The sequence below is a fragment of the Passer domesticus genome, chromosome Z (genome assembly GCF_036417665.1).
Source record: "Passer domesticus isolate bPasDom1 chromosome Z, bPasDom1.hap1, whole genome shotgun sequence".
NCBI lineage: Eukaryota > Metazoa > Chordata > Aves > Passeriformes > Passeridae > Passer > Passer domesticus.
The window spans coordinates 45677913-45695554 of record NC_087512.1 but is presented as its reverse complement, the minus strand read 5'-3'; the positions used below and the strand labels follow the sequence as shown (position 1 = coordinate 45695554).

The 17642-nt window shown below is 35.4% G+C and overlaps 1 protein-coding gene across 6 annotated transcripts in view; it reads left to right on the top strand.

Moving 5' to 3' along the window:
* HOOK3 (hook microtubule tethering protein 3) overlaps positions 1–17642 on the top strand; it is an 85816-nt gene that overhangs the window by 28781 nt on the left and 39393 nt on the right. For 5 of the 6 annotated variants that reach the window (XM_064402877.1, XM_064402875.1, XM_064402874.1 and 2 more), the window contains 5 exons: positions 2831–2881; positions 5776–5908; positions 8004–8071; positions 15200–15262; positions 16696–16779. In XM_064402877.1, the coding sequence (XP_064258947.1) occupies positions 2831–2881; positions 5776–5908; positions 8004–8071; positions 15200–15262; positions 16696–16779 (399 nt within the window). Of the gene's footprint in view, positions 1–484; positions 581–2830; positions 2882–5775; positions 5909–8003; positions 8072–15199; positions 15263–16695; positions 16780–17642 lie in introns of all 6 variants that reach the window. The other variant, XM_064402879.1, reaches the window with a different exon arrangement.

Below are 17642 nucleotides of genomic sequence, written 5' to 3'. Positions count from 1 at the left end.
TCATCTAAGTTTATTGACTGCAAGCAAGTTAGGAAAAAAATGGAGAGCTGTTTGAGTAATACTGAAGATCATGTTTAAGTTTAAGTCAGTCCTAGTCTTAAAAGAAGTCTATAAAGAAGCTGCTTTAGCCTCACAATTGTCTGATTGTGTGCCAAATACAAAGATGGTAGAGTTAATTCTTGAAAATAAATTACCCTGGTACTGTTGATTGACAGTGGGGTGAAATAGGACGGCGAAGATTTCTTTTTCAGTTTGTTTGCTGTTCTCTTCTTTGAAGGTACTGCCCTACTCATTTTCATGATGAATTTTGATCAATATTGGTTTTGTTTCAGTATCTCGACTTCAAACACTTAAAAGTTATGTAGTGGAAGGTGGCTCTTTGTGTTTAAGGAATTTTAATTCAAAAATGCTTACAAGGAAAGGGGAAAAGAAGTATTTCACAGGTTTCCATTTGGTTTCTCATTTTTTTGGGATTATGTTCAAGTTCAAGGTTCCTCACAAATGTTCTCATCGGTAAACTGGACTTAAATTCTGCAACATGACCCTTGCGTTTCCATGGCTCTTTCTGCAGCAGACTCAGGTAAATTATAAACCAGAAGATTTTAGTTAATCAAGTTTGAAAATAATATTCCAATCAGTGCAGTATTCTTTGTGATGATTTGATGTAAAAATAAAATTTCTTAATTTCTTTAAATTCTGAAATCTGTTGCTGGCTTTGGTTATGATTATACATTGCCTTTGAGTGGTGGTCTTGGCTGCTGTTGGACAGACACCTAGGAAATAGTTGCAACTTTTACATAATCATGCTGTGTTGTGTGTAATAGTACAGAAAAAGTATGTGCTTTGGTGTAGAAGGTGTAAACTGCCTATTATGCCATTTTGGTAGTGACAGTAAATGTTCTCATGTACATATAGTATAGCATCTCTAGTTCTCATTCTGGGTTGTCAGGGTATTTGATGTGTCACTTTTCAGGTCCAAATGAATTTTTGTTTCTCATATGACTTAAAATTCAGTGATTATGGAGGCAGTCAGAATGTTCCTATGTCTTAATAAAGAATCAACTTCTGGCACTTCTATTTAAAAGGGAGTAGATTAATAGGAGTCAGGTAACCAGATTGTTATCACTTTGGTTTTCTTGGAAAAATCTTAGTGTGTGTATCCTGTTCCTTTCTTGAGTCTGCAATTTACTTTCATCAGCTCATTTTGTTTGTTGACCATATTGAAGTGTTGAGTTTGTCCTTGGATTTCAGTATCATGTTTCCTAACAGCCATCAGGTCATTTGAAAGGTAAATAATTTCTGTCACTGGACAGAATCTTCTAGCTGGGTATTTCTGGAATGCAGTCAAGAATATAAAATTTATGGTGGGCTCCAAAAGCAATTAGAACTTGAGAGGTTTTGCTCTTCTTTCATTGCAGTTCCACAGTTTGCTGCTGTGGCTGCTGCTGTCAGTGAGAGAACTTTGTGAATCCCAGTTATATTGGTTTTAGTTTTTGTGGATCCTGTTTAAACTTCAGTCATACAATCATTTAGGTTGGTAAAGATCCTTAAGATCATAGAATCCAACCATAAACTGCCAAGTCCATCAATGAGTCTTGTCCCAGCATACCACATCTACACAGCTATTTGCACACCACAAGGATGGTGACTCAGTCATGTCCTGGGTAGCCTGTTACAATGCTTGATAATGCTTTCCAATAAAGAGATGTTTCCTGATACTCTTCCTGGCAAAAAACTCTTCCTGGCAAAACTTGAAGCCTTTTCCTCTTGTCCCATCTTCTTACCTGAGAGAAGAGGCTGACCCCCACCTGGCCACAGCCTCCTTTCAGGGAGTTGTAAAGAGTGATAAGGTCACCCCTGAGCCTCCTTTTCTCCAAGCTAAACACCCCCAGCTGTCTCAGCCATTCCTTTGTCCTAGGAAACAGTGTGCCACTTCTGTTATCTAAATTATTTTCTTAAATACTTGAACAGTAATTGATGGTAATCTCTAGCGCAAAGATTCTTTTTTCTTCTTCTGAATTTCACCTGTGAGACCCACGGGCATTTTTATAATTTTAAACACACTATTTCCAGAGACTTGACACAAATGGATTTTTGCTGGGAAGGGAGCAATACGCAGTACTAGAGGAATGTGACATTCTGTACAGCAGGAGATACTTTACTGATGCCATTGGTTATACAAGTGAACCTTTGGTTATACAAGCTACCTTTGCATAGCAGTGAAGTCATCTTGGAGAAGTGTAAATTTTGCTAGTAAGTCTGCCACTGTAAGGCAGACATTGATTTGTAAAAACTGGGAGGAGAGACAGAGAATGACAAGAACAAAAATAAAAGAGCTAAGAAGAATAATTAATGAGAAAAACAGCAAATTCAGCTTATATGGGTTGAGAATAAAGGATGATATTAAGCAGTAGCTGGTTTTGGTTTGGAAGAAGAGGTTTAGCTCTGCAGAAAGTAGATTACTAGGATACTTCAAGAGAAGAAGGGAGGGAAATAACGTTTTAACTTCTGGATGCAAAGATAATCCTAAGATAAACAAGTATCTAAAAACATTCATGCCATAGGTTCTGATTTAAAGCCTATCCAAGACAATGTTATATTTTTCATAAATTTAAATGGGTTCTGTGAGTTCATAAAGATTTGTGATCACATCTGGAAGTCTGGTCGTAAGGGCCTCTTGCATAACTTTCATGATTCTAAATTTAACTGTGCGTAAATAATGTAATTATATCCTTCTTTTGTGTGATTCTTCTGTGATTACCCACTTTATGATGATTTCTCTGTAAAATACTTGCTGTATTTATTGTATTTCCTCTTTCTTGTCAAATAGGTAAGCAACCTGAAGAAAATTTTAAAAGGAATACTGGATTACAACCATGAGGTAAGAACCATTTGAACTAGTTAGTCTTCATCTGCTTGCCTTTTAAATCCTGTGTTTTAGTTAACCTGTGGAAGATAAATTGTATTCTGCAGGTTAAGTTCTGACATTTTCTTGCAGACCTTTTGGTATATATAGTGATTCATGGTCTATTCCCTAGTCTTGGCTTTTTTTAAACCTTCCCACCTGCTTTATTGAATACTCGGGAGTAGTGGAGAAGCCCGATACACAAATTTTCTCATGTGAGGAATAGATGACTTTACTGATTATGTTCTGATGATGGACTTTGTGTCTGATGTACTGTAATGTACCTGTGTCTGACTTTTTTCCTTTCTCCAGTGCAGCTGAAGTCTGCTCTTTTCCTTATATTTCTCTTGGGAGAGTGAGTGGAGAGCATATCTAGACTCTCCCTGCATTAAGATTTTAAATGAAATATTTTAATTCAGGTGTATTGGACTCAGTCTTTGTCATTCTCTCTTATTTTGAGCAAACTCAGCACATAATTACTCCAGAGGAGACCGTATTTTTTCTTTCAGTGGTGAATCTTCAGCTGAAATATGGTTTCAGTGATGTTTGAGAGGAATTGATCTGTACAGGCGGCAGCACAAAATCCATAATATGCACGTTCTAGACATTGCTTGTTTCAAAATACTGTCTTCTCCTAAATACTACAGTGATTAAGTTATTTGTTAATAAATTGAAGTTCAGAAAGAAAAATTTAGTTATACGAGGTCATCTTCAGTAAATGATTAGGTATCCATGTTTAAATAAATGTTGAAAAGTGATGATTAAGCAAGGTGGTTATGACTGGGAACACTTAAAAAGAAACAGATCAGGTTTTTGTTATGGAAAATTAACATTACTAAGACAAAGTGATGCAGACTTCTTTTTGGTTGGTTAGTATGTATGATGATTAAGTTTCTGGTATCCAAACTACTATTAGTCAAGTTCTGAGCAGATTCAAGCTGATTAATTTCTGTAAAGGTAGTGCATGTTTATAAATCTCACTGAATTTTTGTTTAGGTTGGTATTTTTCCTGCTGAGGCAATGCCGGAGCTGATAGTAGGGGTAATCTGGATTCTGCTAATGGATTCTGCTTGTTTTCCTCAACATTACTCCCTCCCCTGCTATGAAAATATAGATATATATATATGGGTTTTACCTGATGCAGTTAAAAGCATTTGGAAAATGTATATGCTAATATTGTTCACCCTCAAAAATTCAGAAATTTGTATTGCGCTCAAAAGAACAATCAGTAAAAATGCTACATTTGCAGTCATTGTCTGTTTAAAATATAGATGAACAAGAAGCCTAGGTTAACTATAGCTTTCATGCTTTGTGCTGCCTCATTTAATCATGCTGCAGACCTCTGCTGCTTGGAACTAAAACTTTTAGGTTTTTTGGAAATGTATAATTCTTTTGTCTTTTGAAAATGGGTTAAATGCTCTCTTTCATCTCAAGATAGTAATTATATAGTCCGTCCTTCATTTTCATATTTTTCAGGACTTTTGATGGCTCTTTTTGGTTCTTTTTCTTTAAATTAAATTTTTTCTCTTGTTTATTTCAAACTCTGTGACACCTTCACATCCTTGGCTTCTTCCTAGTGCCTGCCAATTTACTTCTTCCCTTCAGCTTTCCTTAACAGGAGTTTTATTGTCAGTGACTATGAAGTTACTCTAGTGTTGTTAACTTACCCAGCATTGCATTTGAAAGAAATTCAGGAACTGTGGATCAATATATAAATGCATACCAGAATGAAAACACATTGTATTTTCTGTTAATGTAGTCTGTGTATGATGGTAATATTTTCCATTGTGGTTGATGTATTCACAGAATTCTTTTGACCTAAAGGTCTTTTCCAACAAGAATCAATCTGCGTCCTTTAAAGTATGCAGAGATTTTTAGTAATGTTGTAGTTAATTCTTTGAGAAAACTGCTTAAAAATCCTACCGTTTCAAAACAAACTGTACATAATCAGAACCAAACCACAATACTTCCATGAAACCCAGGCCTACTAACTTTACAATAGCTTGTGTTTTTGTATTCTTCCTATACGCTATGTTTTTTGTAAATGCCTTAACCTGATTTCTGTTTTTCTTGGGTATTGCACAAAAAAGAGCATGCAGCAAACACATGACTGATTCCCTCTATATAGTCATTGTTTCCTTATTGCACCCTGTTTAAGATGTTACAGTTTCTTTTTATCTGCAATTAATGTGTCAGTGATTTGTTTAATTCCAAATTTCATATTCATATTTTCAACCCTCTGTTCAGTAAAGAGCAATTTAGCAGAATTGTCTAGTTCCTTCTACTGCCAATCATTAATCCTTAATGATCTTTAATGATAAATCAGATAACACTAATAGCGAGTCACACGGGCTTTTGTTTTGCAGGGTTTTTTCTTTCTTTCTGCATGTGGGCTGTTTAATTACATATCATTGTACTACTACCTCAGATTCTCTTCCACTGAACAGCTTTCTTAGCTGTAAGAGTTGTCAGATATCCTTAAATTTAAAGTGTGAGATCTGGTGATCTGAGTTTTTTGCTGTCTTGTATTTGTCACCTGTCAGTGTTAGATATATGTATTGTATAGATGAAACATTTAATGTTTCAACATTTAATTCTTTAAGAAAAAATCTTCCTAAGTGTTCATCTAGTAGTTGCTTGTGTGTTGAGGCAGTCATGTTTATCTTTTCATAAATATTATTGTATCAAACAGCATGATTTTAGAGTGGGGTGTTACATAAAGCAGTTAGTTTGTTTTGAAGGTGTATTCAAAACTATAGTAAAGCAAGAGTGAATTGCTGTTGTTGATTCCAAATCACCTTCGTATGAAATAAATTGATGTGTATATGTGCAGTAATATACAGCCATGTATGTACCTTGTCTTTATGCAGATTCTAGGGCAACAGATAAATGACTTCACCCTTCCTGATGTTAACCTGATTGGAGAGCATGCTGATGCTGCTGAGCTTGGGAGAATGCTTCAACTTATTTTGGGATGCGCTGTGAATTGTGAACAGAAGCAAGGTAATAAATTTTGAAAACATGTTTTCTTGGTTATTGTGCAACTATTAAGGAGAGAAATTATGTTTCTTGGGTTACTGCCAGAAACAGATTTTTTTTTTAATAATAATGATGATGTTAGTTTGTTGTACAGATAGTAACTGTTTTTTGGTGTAAACTTTACTGCTTTTGGAGACTCAGACTGGAATTGAATTTCCTTCCAAGATGAGTATTTTCAGTTTTGGTTTGCTGAGCTGAAAAATCAGTCTACAAAGAAAAAAAATTCTTGGGTACACCTTTTAACCATTTATGAGGTAGATCAGGATAGTTAAGAATGGAAACATGTGATTATTGCATTATACAGCATAACTCTTGATTGTAGAGATGAATTCCAGGCATCATTTTACTACATGGCCAAAAGCCATCAGTATGACTGGTGCTTGGTCTGATGATATGTCTGGTGTGAACTGGTTTTCTGTAGTTTCTGAGATGTTTCTATGGGGTTGGCAAATAGGAAAAAGTAATGCTGGCAACCATGCTCTTTTGGGTAACAGCTGAAGATGGAGCATGATAAGGTCATCCAAAAAGTCACTTCAGGCCAATTGCCAGACAATTGAATCCCACTTTAGCAGTCCCTGAAGGAGACTCCTGTCTCTCTACCCACGTGGCACTGACTGTAATTCAGAGCTGCACAAATACAGTAGAGCCCCATTCATCTTTCTTGAAGGTGCCGGAGAGGATGTGATGAGCAATGGAGATATTTGTTAAAGTGGTCTACATCTCATGCTCTAAATTTTCTTGGGGTGCAGGCTGTAAATTATTACCCAGTTATCTTAAATTACATTTCATTCAAGCCAGATGAAGGTATCTGCAAATGCAAATATTTATTCTAAATATTTTAAACAGGAAATGTATCGTGTGTGGGAAAAATAGATGTGTAGGAAAATAAGACTTTTTTTACTCTGTTTGTGTGACAATCAAATAATTGTGTCTTCTAGATACAGCTCATTTTGTGTTTAATGGCTGCCAAGATTTTAGACCTTTTTTCTTCCTCTTGCTTGGTGCATCTTAACTTTACAGCTAGTTTCCCCTTTCCAGTTTTCCTAGGTAACTAAATCACTGTAGTTTCTCCCTCTGAAATCACTCCTGTTTTCTTAACCAGGAGATTATCTGACTATTGTATTAATTAAAATAGGAGTAGTGTTCTTCCACAAGTACATAAATAATTCTGGTTTATTAAACCTCCTGTCATCTCTGTTTTACACAAAATTATCTTCCTTTTGGATAATAATTTTTGTAATTTTCAAGTGGGAAGTATATCTTGTTCTTGTGTCCCCTTAACTGTATCAGTCTGGACATTAAAAATGCACACTTGAAATACTGGAACAAACTAATTTTATGTACCTTGAGCAAGATTCAGCATGAGCAAATTATCCACTTGAAGGTGACTTTTTCCCCCAGCATCTTTATCTTAATCACATCATTAAAAGAATAAAGTAGATTATGTTTGACTGGAAACCATATTATACTGGGCAAGTCATTTACTCCTTGATTTAGTCTAAATGTCAGAATTTGTTCTTCTGGCTACTGTATCTTCTTAAAGGTACCTCTTGTGTAGTTCACATGTACATACAGCTGAGAACTTAAAAAGTGGAGAGGACTTAATTTGTGATGTAGTATAGAAATAAGAACAGACACCACAAATGAACATGAAAATGCTTTAAAACGGGTGTGCTGTAGGAAGGCAGGCTGTTACTGTTACATTTACAGAAAAGGACAACCTGTGCATGGATCATGTACTTCAAGATCCTGAACAGTTTGGGAACAAAGTGAGAAAATGATAAAAGTAGTTATTTCAGAAGTGTAAGATGCCAGGGGAGGAAAAAAGGTAATCATGTACTTTTCTCATTGTTGTAGAGTTCAAATAAACCTGGATTTGTATCTGAACAGGCTTGTGATAAAATCTTGTTGAATTTGTTGGGGTGGAACTTGACTGGTGCTTATACATTGCAGTGTCATCCATGGCATCTAGTAATTTTGTAGGAAGGATGCAGCTTCTTATCTTGCCTTCTATGACTTGAGTTTCAACATTGACATTTCAGAATGCTTTTATTTTCAGAGTACATCCAGACCATTATGATGATGGAAGAATCAGTTCAACATGTTGTCATGACAGCCATTCAGGAGGTATGCTGGGATGCCCATAGTGTGTGAAAGTTCAGTCTTTCATTATTTTACAGTAGTATGCTTTTTCCCCACTTAGGAAAAACTTAGTTGAAAGTAAAGAAAATAAGGGGCATAGATTTTGCCTTTTTACGATGAAAAATTATTTTTTTTTTCCTTAGAAGAATCTTGCTTTATGTCAAAGAACTCTGGTTGAATGTCCCACTTTTCTTTAAATCTAGAAGACTGAAACTTCTAGATATTTTTGATACTGGGTTCCCTTTCCTTTTCTTTTCCCACCCTGTGAATCCTGAAGTGCACTAGATAGATTTTCTGTGGATAACCAGTTACTGCAGAATTTTGTCGAAATTTGTACCTTGAAACAGCGAAATTTCATAAACTAGTTGGTTTTTATTTTTTTAATTTAGTAGACAAGTGAAAAGAAAGATAATTGGGTAACATTATTGTTTTGTCAGCTGTAGTGTCATGAATTGGGTAATGATATGTAAGATGAACATATATAAATAATACAGTAGGCTGGTATGTTTTTACAATTCAGTGAGTATACTGCAGTTCATTTTGTAGAAGTGCTCTTCTGTGGTAAATCAAAACTGCGTTGTTAGCCACTGAAGCCCACAAGAAGTCTGAGGTGCCTATAATAGAAATGCCTAACAGTCTGCAGATGTTTACTGCAGGGCAGGCCGCTAGCTAGAGCAAGTCACTAGCGAGGGAAGGCAAGAAATCACTAGTAATCCTGTTTCCTCTGAACCAGAACAAGAGAAAATTCCACGCTGAGCTTCAGAACAGTTTCTCATCTCTGTAATGTCTGAATAGAGAAAGAAATATCAGTGAGCCTACAAGGGAATCTTTCCACAGTCATCACTTTGACCAGTGCTGTATCCATGCAGTCATACATTCAGTTGTCTGTGTGTGGACTGCTGGCTGTAACACAACAGAAAGGACTTTGGAAATAGTCTAATAAAACTATCCCTTTGGAAGCATCAAAAGAATTGTTGTCTAAATTGTCTTCCAGTTAGTGCTGCCAAGCACCAGTTTGCTGGAGTTTTGGCATATTTTACTTTTTTGTAAGTTTTGTAACTGTAATGTACAGTATTTTGGTGGATTTTTTTAGTGTTTTTTATTAAACCCAAATTGCAGCATCACTGTCTTCTGCACCACCTTGAAATAGAAAAACTGTTTTTATCTTCCTTCTTTGTGATGAAAATCTATTCAATTTTTATAAAAGTCTCCTTTATGTAATAAAATAGCCCAGTGAAGCAGCCCACAGTTTTTAGCAATTAATGGGTAAACTTTGAACTTGTTCAGTGTGTGTGCCCTTTTGCTGGTGTGATGAGTAGAAGTAGGAAGACATCACAGGGTAAAAGTATGTTCTTCCGGAACAGCTATTTAAAATTCAGTGAATCAAAAAGCTTAGTATTCAGCTACCGAGAGAGTTCTGAGTGATTTTAATGCTACTTTGCAAGTTTAGAAACCAAAGGCATTTGAGGACCAAATGAGGAGGATCTCAAGTGCTAAATGAAGAGGTGAGAAAGTGCCTCAGACTTTGAGGCACTTTGAAAGCAAGGCCTCTCTCTATTATTTTTCAATGGGCTTGGAGTTTGGAGAGGTCCCAGTCAGCTGGAAGCTAGCAAATATTATTGCGGTTTTCAAGGAGAGAAAGAAAGATGCTGTCAGTTATAGGCCTGTCTCACTTCAGTGCCTGGAAAAATTATGGAGAAGGTTACTCTGGGAGTTAGATCATACCCAGCACAGATGGATACAGGAAGAGTTTAAAGGGGTGAAACTTAATGGGATCCTGTAAGGACTTAGGCTCATAGCAACTTGTAGAATTCAAGTGACTTAGAAAAAGCAGTATGTAGGAAATTAGCTATATATGAATATTTGAAAAGTTGGCATATCACCTAATCCAAAAATTTTAAAGCATTTGACATTGTGGTAGTCTTCAAAATTAGGTGTGTCATAAGACCCCTCTAAGCTTTACCTGATATATTATATAATTCATTTTTCTGCTTCAGCTGAGCATGTACAAATTTTTTTGATGCTTCTTTGGTTATTGTAAATCATTTTGCTTGTGAAAGTATTTCACAAGGCACAATAAAAAAAGTTTTCTCAATTTTTTTTTATATGAAGAAGCTGATTTTTAATGGAATAAGCAGCATTTTATATGCTAAATTTTGTTCAGTTATTTCATTTTTTATTAACCTGTGGTTCTTCATAATTTCTTTTCTTCACTTATTTAAATTTTTAAAATATGTCTTGTGCTCCGTAAAGGTTTTATAAATGAAACAGTGGTTTTCTGTTAGTTTTTCAGTATAGTCAAATTGGTCTGGTGTGTTGTCTCCACTTAGAATCTCCACTTAGATTAGTGTCTGCAGATGTAGGTACCAAAATGCAAGTTGTACACAAAACACAAGACTGAATACATTCATATGTGTAATATAACAGGGTCTTTTTATTTCATGATTTTCAGATTTTTTTAAAGGCCCAAAGTATTTTTTAGAGAAATTATTTTGCCCATTATATATTTTCTTTTCCCCTTCTGTCATTTTCCCAAGTCTCTTCCTGGAGTAGCCAAGTTCATTGTTGATGAAGATGGTAGCTGAGGTAAACAAATTGTTTGCCTTTGCTGTTTAGAACATCTCTAAACTTGATCACTTAGCAGCTCTCTGTGCAGGTCAAGTTGAGAGTCAGAATAGTGTCAGGAGTAGTGTCAAGACTTGAGGAGAGGGGAATAGGCAAAGGTGCTTACTCTCTGGAGTAACACCAATGGAGTTGCTTCAGCTTTTTGGTTTTGTGCTGTTTTTCCCTCTTTTTCCTGATAAAAAAGATTTTTAAAATATTTTTTTAAAGATTTATCTTGTCTTAAGTAAAATTATTTTTTTAATAGTTAGGAAATTATATAAAAGTATTTTATTAGGTCTATCAACAGATAGACTGGAGGTAGACTGGGTATCAACTGGAGGAAGAAGAAAGTTCAGCTGCTTTAAAGGATATATAGTGTCAAATATAGCCATGACTCATAAAAACTAGCATAAAGATGTTCTAAGAAAGAAAAAGAACATGAGTACAGAAGCTAGGTTTTGACATTGTTTTGTGGGCACTTAAGTGAGCTTATGCAGTATTATTAACTGTAGAAAAAACATTTCAGATAAAGCAAGTGTTTTGGATTTCAAAATCATCAACTAAATAGAGCAACTGTGTTTGCAAAATCATGTGTGGGGGGGAAAAAGCTTTCATAATTCATGTTATTCATGTATGCAGGTTTTGTGATAGTTCTACCCCTTCCCTAATCTTCATGTATCCATGACAACACAGCTTGTTCATATTTTACACTGAAAGCAGTTAAAAAGTGAAGGTTTTAATAATATAGGATTAGCAGACCTACAAGTATTATGTAAGCTATCATACCCCAAAGCTATGAGCATGAAAAAATATAGATATAAAGAATTAACAGGGAATGACAGCTGCTTCTTATAAAACTACACAAATAACTGTAAGAATTGTCATGTTTTCCAGGTAATTGCACCATTTAAAATCCATACTGACCTCTATGCAGACTAAACCAGAAAAAGACCAAGCTTGTAAATGCTAGTTGCTAGTTTATTTCACTCTGGGAAGCTCTTAAGCAGGATTTTCTTTCTCCTGTAGAGGTCTAATGCAATTGCTTGAATTTGCAAGCACATTTTTAATGTTTCCCTTTTTATAATCTCTGCACATTTTTTTATAATCTCTGCACCCTCTGCACACTCCTCCATTAAAGTTACATGTGAAAATAATTTATTATACTATACTTACACTAAATTATGAATTTGGAAATGAAAGCCAGTTCCAGTGCTGCAAAATTGTGGAGGTAAACCTTTATTTTCCTTTGTAGTCTGGTCCTGAAGAAAACCTACATATGTGAAGGGAAAATGAGAAGGACACTTCCTCCTGCTTTTTATTCTCTTGACTGATTTGAAAGGCAAATGAAATAAAGTTTGCCCATCTAAACTCAAAAGTATTACTATTGATCCAGACCTCTCAAGACCATGTTCTCTAGTATCACGCTTGCATGTTGCATGTGAATCTCTGAAATGACATCAGTTTTTCATGAAGTTTTTCTGACTATGAGCTTTTAAATAAAGGAAATATACAGAAGAAAATGTTACGGAAATTTGCTTTCAAAATTTTTATAAGTATTGTAAGATTAATAATAAATAATTCAGAAAAAGCTGATGTGCCATTAAACAGGTAACTGATTAAATGAGCCCTTTGCAACTCTAAATTTCAGTAATATCAGAGAATGCTGATTGACCAGAAACAAAGTCAAGTATAGGGAAAACTAGGCAAGCCTCTTATCTTGCGTTTTTCAGGTGGATGGAAGTTTCAGGTAGTGTGTGTTTCAAATTGATATGCCTATCTGTATGAAATCTTAAAACATGGCATTCAGTAAAAGTTTTCTTCTTGAAATTTTAAAAAAATCTGAATGAAGAAAGAGAAGTTTGTATAGGTGAGTGGAGTTGTGTGCTCTCTTGGCTGTTCTATTTATGGTAGAGTTTTTGCTTCTCAGTGGGGAGAAGCTGTGTACAGGCAGTCCTGAAGCAGAGCATGCATAAACCATTTACATATTTACAGTATGTGGGGAGATGTGTAGGGAAAAGATGGAAGCACTCCTTTGCCATGATAATTCTACCTTTGCATCGCACTTCTTACCGTTTTTATTGTTGACTGATGATCAGAAGTTGGATTGAGTTACCTAGCAATCTCATTCTTGTTCTTTGTCTGATTGTGGTACTGGACACAAAACTATCCCTTAAATTTCATCTTTAACTTTTCCACTATACATACCCCAGACCATCCAATTGCTTTCTATTGCACTGAGTCGTCTGAGATACATCTGTGCGTGTATCTGTGGCTTTTGCTCTTGGTGCCTCATTCACATTTCCTCATCACATTCTCAATGTACTCTGTGAAGTGAAATTCACACATGTAGTGTGCATTCATGGTACATCCAGAATATGTATCTCCAGTACCTAATCCTACTCCAGATTATGTCCTATTTTCTGGACATTTCTGCTAATGGTTCTCAAGGACAGGATGTTTTGGGAGAGATGGCAAAACTTGTTGAAGAAAATAGGGATTATATTATTAGCCATGGCCTGCCTTATGGTAAGTCACAGAAAGCAATGACACCACAGTGGCCTCTAGTGGGTTGTGTGGTCACTTGTACTCCTTCTACTCCAAGTCTTGGGTAGGCCTGTTGAGCTGGTTTTTCAAAGAGGAAGTTGTGTTAGGGTCAGAAGTGGGTGGTGGCTGTTAGGGACATGTTGTACACCCTTGCAGGCTGCATGCAGCATGGGACCTGCCTGTTGGAAAGTTTTGACTTAGCAGGCAGAACTTAGTTGCATGTGTGGAGTACATGTGTCCAAAGTGTGTTTGTGAACAGCGTTGTGGAATATAAAATACTGATAAGAGTTCAGTATTTGGCTAATATGGGAATATCCCTGTTAGTCATCTGGAAAAGCTGGTGAAATCCAGTATTCAAAGTGTGCATGAACATCACAGAGCAGGGAGGGGTTGGGAGGTTTTGTTTAAATGATAATCAGCTTAGAAAATAGGGTCCTAAATTGAAGATAAGTTTGTAATGCCTTTATATATGGTAATGAAAAAGACTTCATTTTTCAGGGGACAGCTCTGAGGCTAGGGACTTCCTAATTATTGTTGCAGAATGTAGGCTTGATGTAATGCTTCTTCATGGAGTAGTTTGTCATTGTAAAGATGTAGAAGAAAATGGAAGAAATTTGGCAAATGTTGTCACGGTGTGAGGAGGACTGCTGAAGGGAGATGGATTATTCTAAATAATGCAGCTAAATCCTAGTTAAGGAAATGGGGAAAGTGAGAAAAATGTGAGTGTATGATTTGAATGATGTAAATGTCAAACAGATTTTTCACTTGTACACAGTGATAATAAACAGGATTGAGAAGTGAAGGCTCTGTGTATCCCAAAAGACCTTGCTAAGGAGAATAGTGCAAAACCACTGATTTCTAGAAGGAATAAAGGAAGTACTGTCTCTGGAGAGAGTTACCAGACTAGACAGGAGATTCCAGGGAAGAAACTTGTCCTGATTTTGGTTAGGATAGGGTCTTTTTAATTGTAACTTTCATGAATCGCGTCATTGGAGAAGTCTTAGAACATTATGCATTTGGACAGAAACCATCAGTGCTGTTCTGTAATGATGCCTTTTGAATTAGTTACAGTGTATTTCTCATTTGCAAGACTGTTCCTGTTTTTGTCTTACAACTTTTCATAAGAACATTATTATGTTTGCCTAAGCTGTGTAGGAGGAGGTTGCTGAGCTACAACTTTTGCTAGGTTTGATTTCACTTTTACCAACTGGTGCAGTGGATCGTTAGGTTATTATAAGAAAACTTACCACTTTTTTCTTTCTTTTGATCAGTACATCAGTCAGTTTTGTGGGATTGATTTGAGGGTTTGTTTTGAGGGTTTGGCTGAGGTTGTTTTTTGTTTTCATTCTCTGCTTTGGTTTTTTAATAATCTAGGCCAAAGCCACTACCAGCTATTCCTGCACTGAAGTAGTACACAAGGAACTGTTATACTCATTTCAGGAATGCACTCTACTGAATTTGAAATGACAGACAACTTCAGAACAGAATTTTTGTCACCTTTGTTTTGCACTAGTAGTTGAGGTAGTCTTGGAGTTGAGCAAAATAAATAAATAAATTGATGTAAATATCCAGGTAATGGAAATATGAAAAAACCGCTCACTAGCAGAGAAAAATTAAAGCCAAGTCTTGCATGGTGTGTTGATGTCTACTATCATTCCAATGTCACTGCAGTAAAATCTTTAGTGGGATGTTCTGTAGGCTTATCATAGACAAAGAATGTGCATTGTCAAAAGAAAAAGAGATAATAAGGTTTCTTTTATAGCATTCTAAATATTACAAATGATGAAGATTTTTTTCTCGTTCTTGTTTCTGAATATGTCATATATAGAAATGAACTTGAGAACCTTCAAATTAATTCAGATTAAGCTCTCAAAAGTAAAAATCAGCTTGGTATTTCATTGAAACTTAGATTTTAATATAAATGTAAGTCTTTGCTTTTTCTAATCCAGTGTAATCTAATTGCAGTTGATGAGTAAAGAGTCTCCAGTCTCTGTTGGAAATGATGCTTACGTTGACCTTGATCGGCAGGTATCTAAGACTAGATGTTTCTTTTCTTTAAATCATAGTGCGTCAGTGGCCGTAATAAGAACTCCATCTTTTTTTTTTTTCTTTAATCATTAAAGGGTGTTGTGGAAAAGTAAAATAAAAAGTAAAGAACTAAATCTCAGTATTTCAAGCCCTTTAGCTTTGCAAATTGAGTTTGCTTCTACTGTGTATTTAAAGGATGTGGAAAAGTTGATTTGAGAAACCAGTCTAGCTGTATGACATAATAGTGCAAAACTGCCAATTGGTACAAATGTTTAGGCATGGAGAAAGAGAGAAAAATAAAAAAGATGTACTGTTTGAATAAATGTTTTTATCTGAGTTCCTATTTCCAAAGTCAGTTTAAAAAAAACCAAAAACAACTGCTTCTGTGGGAATCCTGGAATTGCTGCAAAACAGAAGAGAAGTTTTCAAATGCATCATACCCAGTCTGATATATTTAAAAAATATACAAACCAAATTTTTTTTACTAACTTATCCGCAAGCTAACACTGTCCTCATTCCTCAGATTATTTTCTAATTGAGAAGAACAGTACAGTGGTGCTCACTGTATTCATCCATTATGCTTTCTCTGCAGAAATATGTAAATTCTTGCAGATGAAATTAATTTATTGTATGCAAACAGGCCCATAAGAAATAAACTAGCAAATGCAAGGTATGATGATGCTCTTTGAGAAAGCTCATTTAAACTTCATAATATATAATAGTACATATATATCTGTATCTATCTACATAACATGCATGAAACTATTTTATCAGACCAGTTTTCTTGTAGCTGTGTTTTCTATGTTATCTTAACTGCATGCATTTGCAAACAAGTGAGACACATATCTTTAAACATTCAGCCTTTGAAGGGAAGTATTGGAATATTTCCCACTGCTTATAAGGTTTGGTGCCCTTTTTTAAAAGGTAGGCTTCTCTGTCACATACTATTTTTATTCCTGTTGTGCACTAGAAGTAGCTTCCAGACACTAGAAGGATTTTACCCTAATTGTCTGTTCCCTGTATTCCACCTTCCAGTCCTTTCTATATTTCAAATGTAGATTGAAAATTGAAATTATGCACTCTTTGCATCTGTAAAGAAAAGTGGTATTGACAGGTTTTTTTGGTGTAGAGATTTGGTGAGTTCTTCAGACTCAATTTCTCCTGAAGTTTTTGACTCAATTTATAGATTAGATGTGAACTTTCTAATGTAAAAGCAAATGTTACTTTAGTTATATTTACTTTTTACTGATACACAAACTAAACAGTATTCACATCTGCTTCTTTTTTTTTGTTTATATGAACATAATTGCTGAGTTTTTAAAAATATAATGTATTACCTCAATGTAAAAATAATTTTACAGGCTGTAGTTGAGAATATTTTTAAATGGATCATGTAGAGTGATGAAAATGTAAACATTTCTTGTTTATAATAGCTGAAGAAAACTACAGAAGAATTAAATGAAGCACTTGCAACAAAAGAAGAAATTGCCCAGAGATGTCATGAGTTAGATATGCAGGTAAGTTTGCTATAGAGTCTGTATAAATTTTGAAGTGGAGAAAAGTTGTGTGAACTTTCAGGTGGCTGAAAATAAGTACTAGCGTATTGAAACATAATTTTTATAAGGGGAATGAAAATGTCACAGTAATTGTTTTATTTTCACTTGTGCCAGCAGAATGAATATCATTGTTTTCTTATCTTGTTGCCGTGTTGTCAGTATTATGATTCATACTAGCAAAATTTTTCATTCAGTTAAGAAGGGTTTGAGCTGTGTGGTAAAACTTTTGCCGTAGCGAACTAATACAAGTTCTGCTGTTGTAACAGTTCCAGCTAATAGTTAAATCCCAGTCAGAAGTTGCTATAGACCATTAAAATGTGTATGAGTTTAGACTAAGTCTTAAGTAAAAGTAAGTCTGTAAGTGAATCGATACTCATCTCGAAGACATGAGGAATGTAAAGGGGGAGCCCTGAACGCCATTGCTATTGCAGCCCTACTTCAAAATATTAATTCACGTTTCTTGTAGTTCAGTGACTGTTGGAATTAATAAAGCTGATCTTTGTGTGTTGTGGTTAATATATGAGCCTATGCTTCAGGTCTTGGAGCACTTTGAGTTCTTTCCACTACTGTCTGTTTTCACGTTAGTGGAAAGTGGGCTATCTTCAGGGCTGTGTTCCTGTTTCAGGCCTGCTTGCAGATGGCCTTTACTGTGAAGAGCTAGTTTTATTTTTTTCTGTTGAAAGGATGCAGATTTTATTATAATGAAGTTACCTGCCGTCATAACAGGCTTTTTCTTTAAGTGCTTGTGTGAAATACATAAAAGAATGTTTCCTGAGTTGTAACTCTGCCCCTAATGTTGCAATATGTTGGTTACATGACACGGT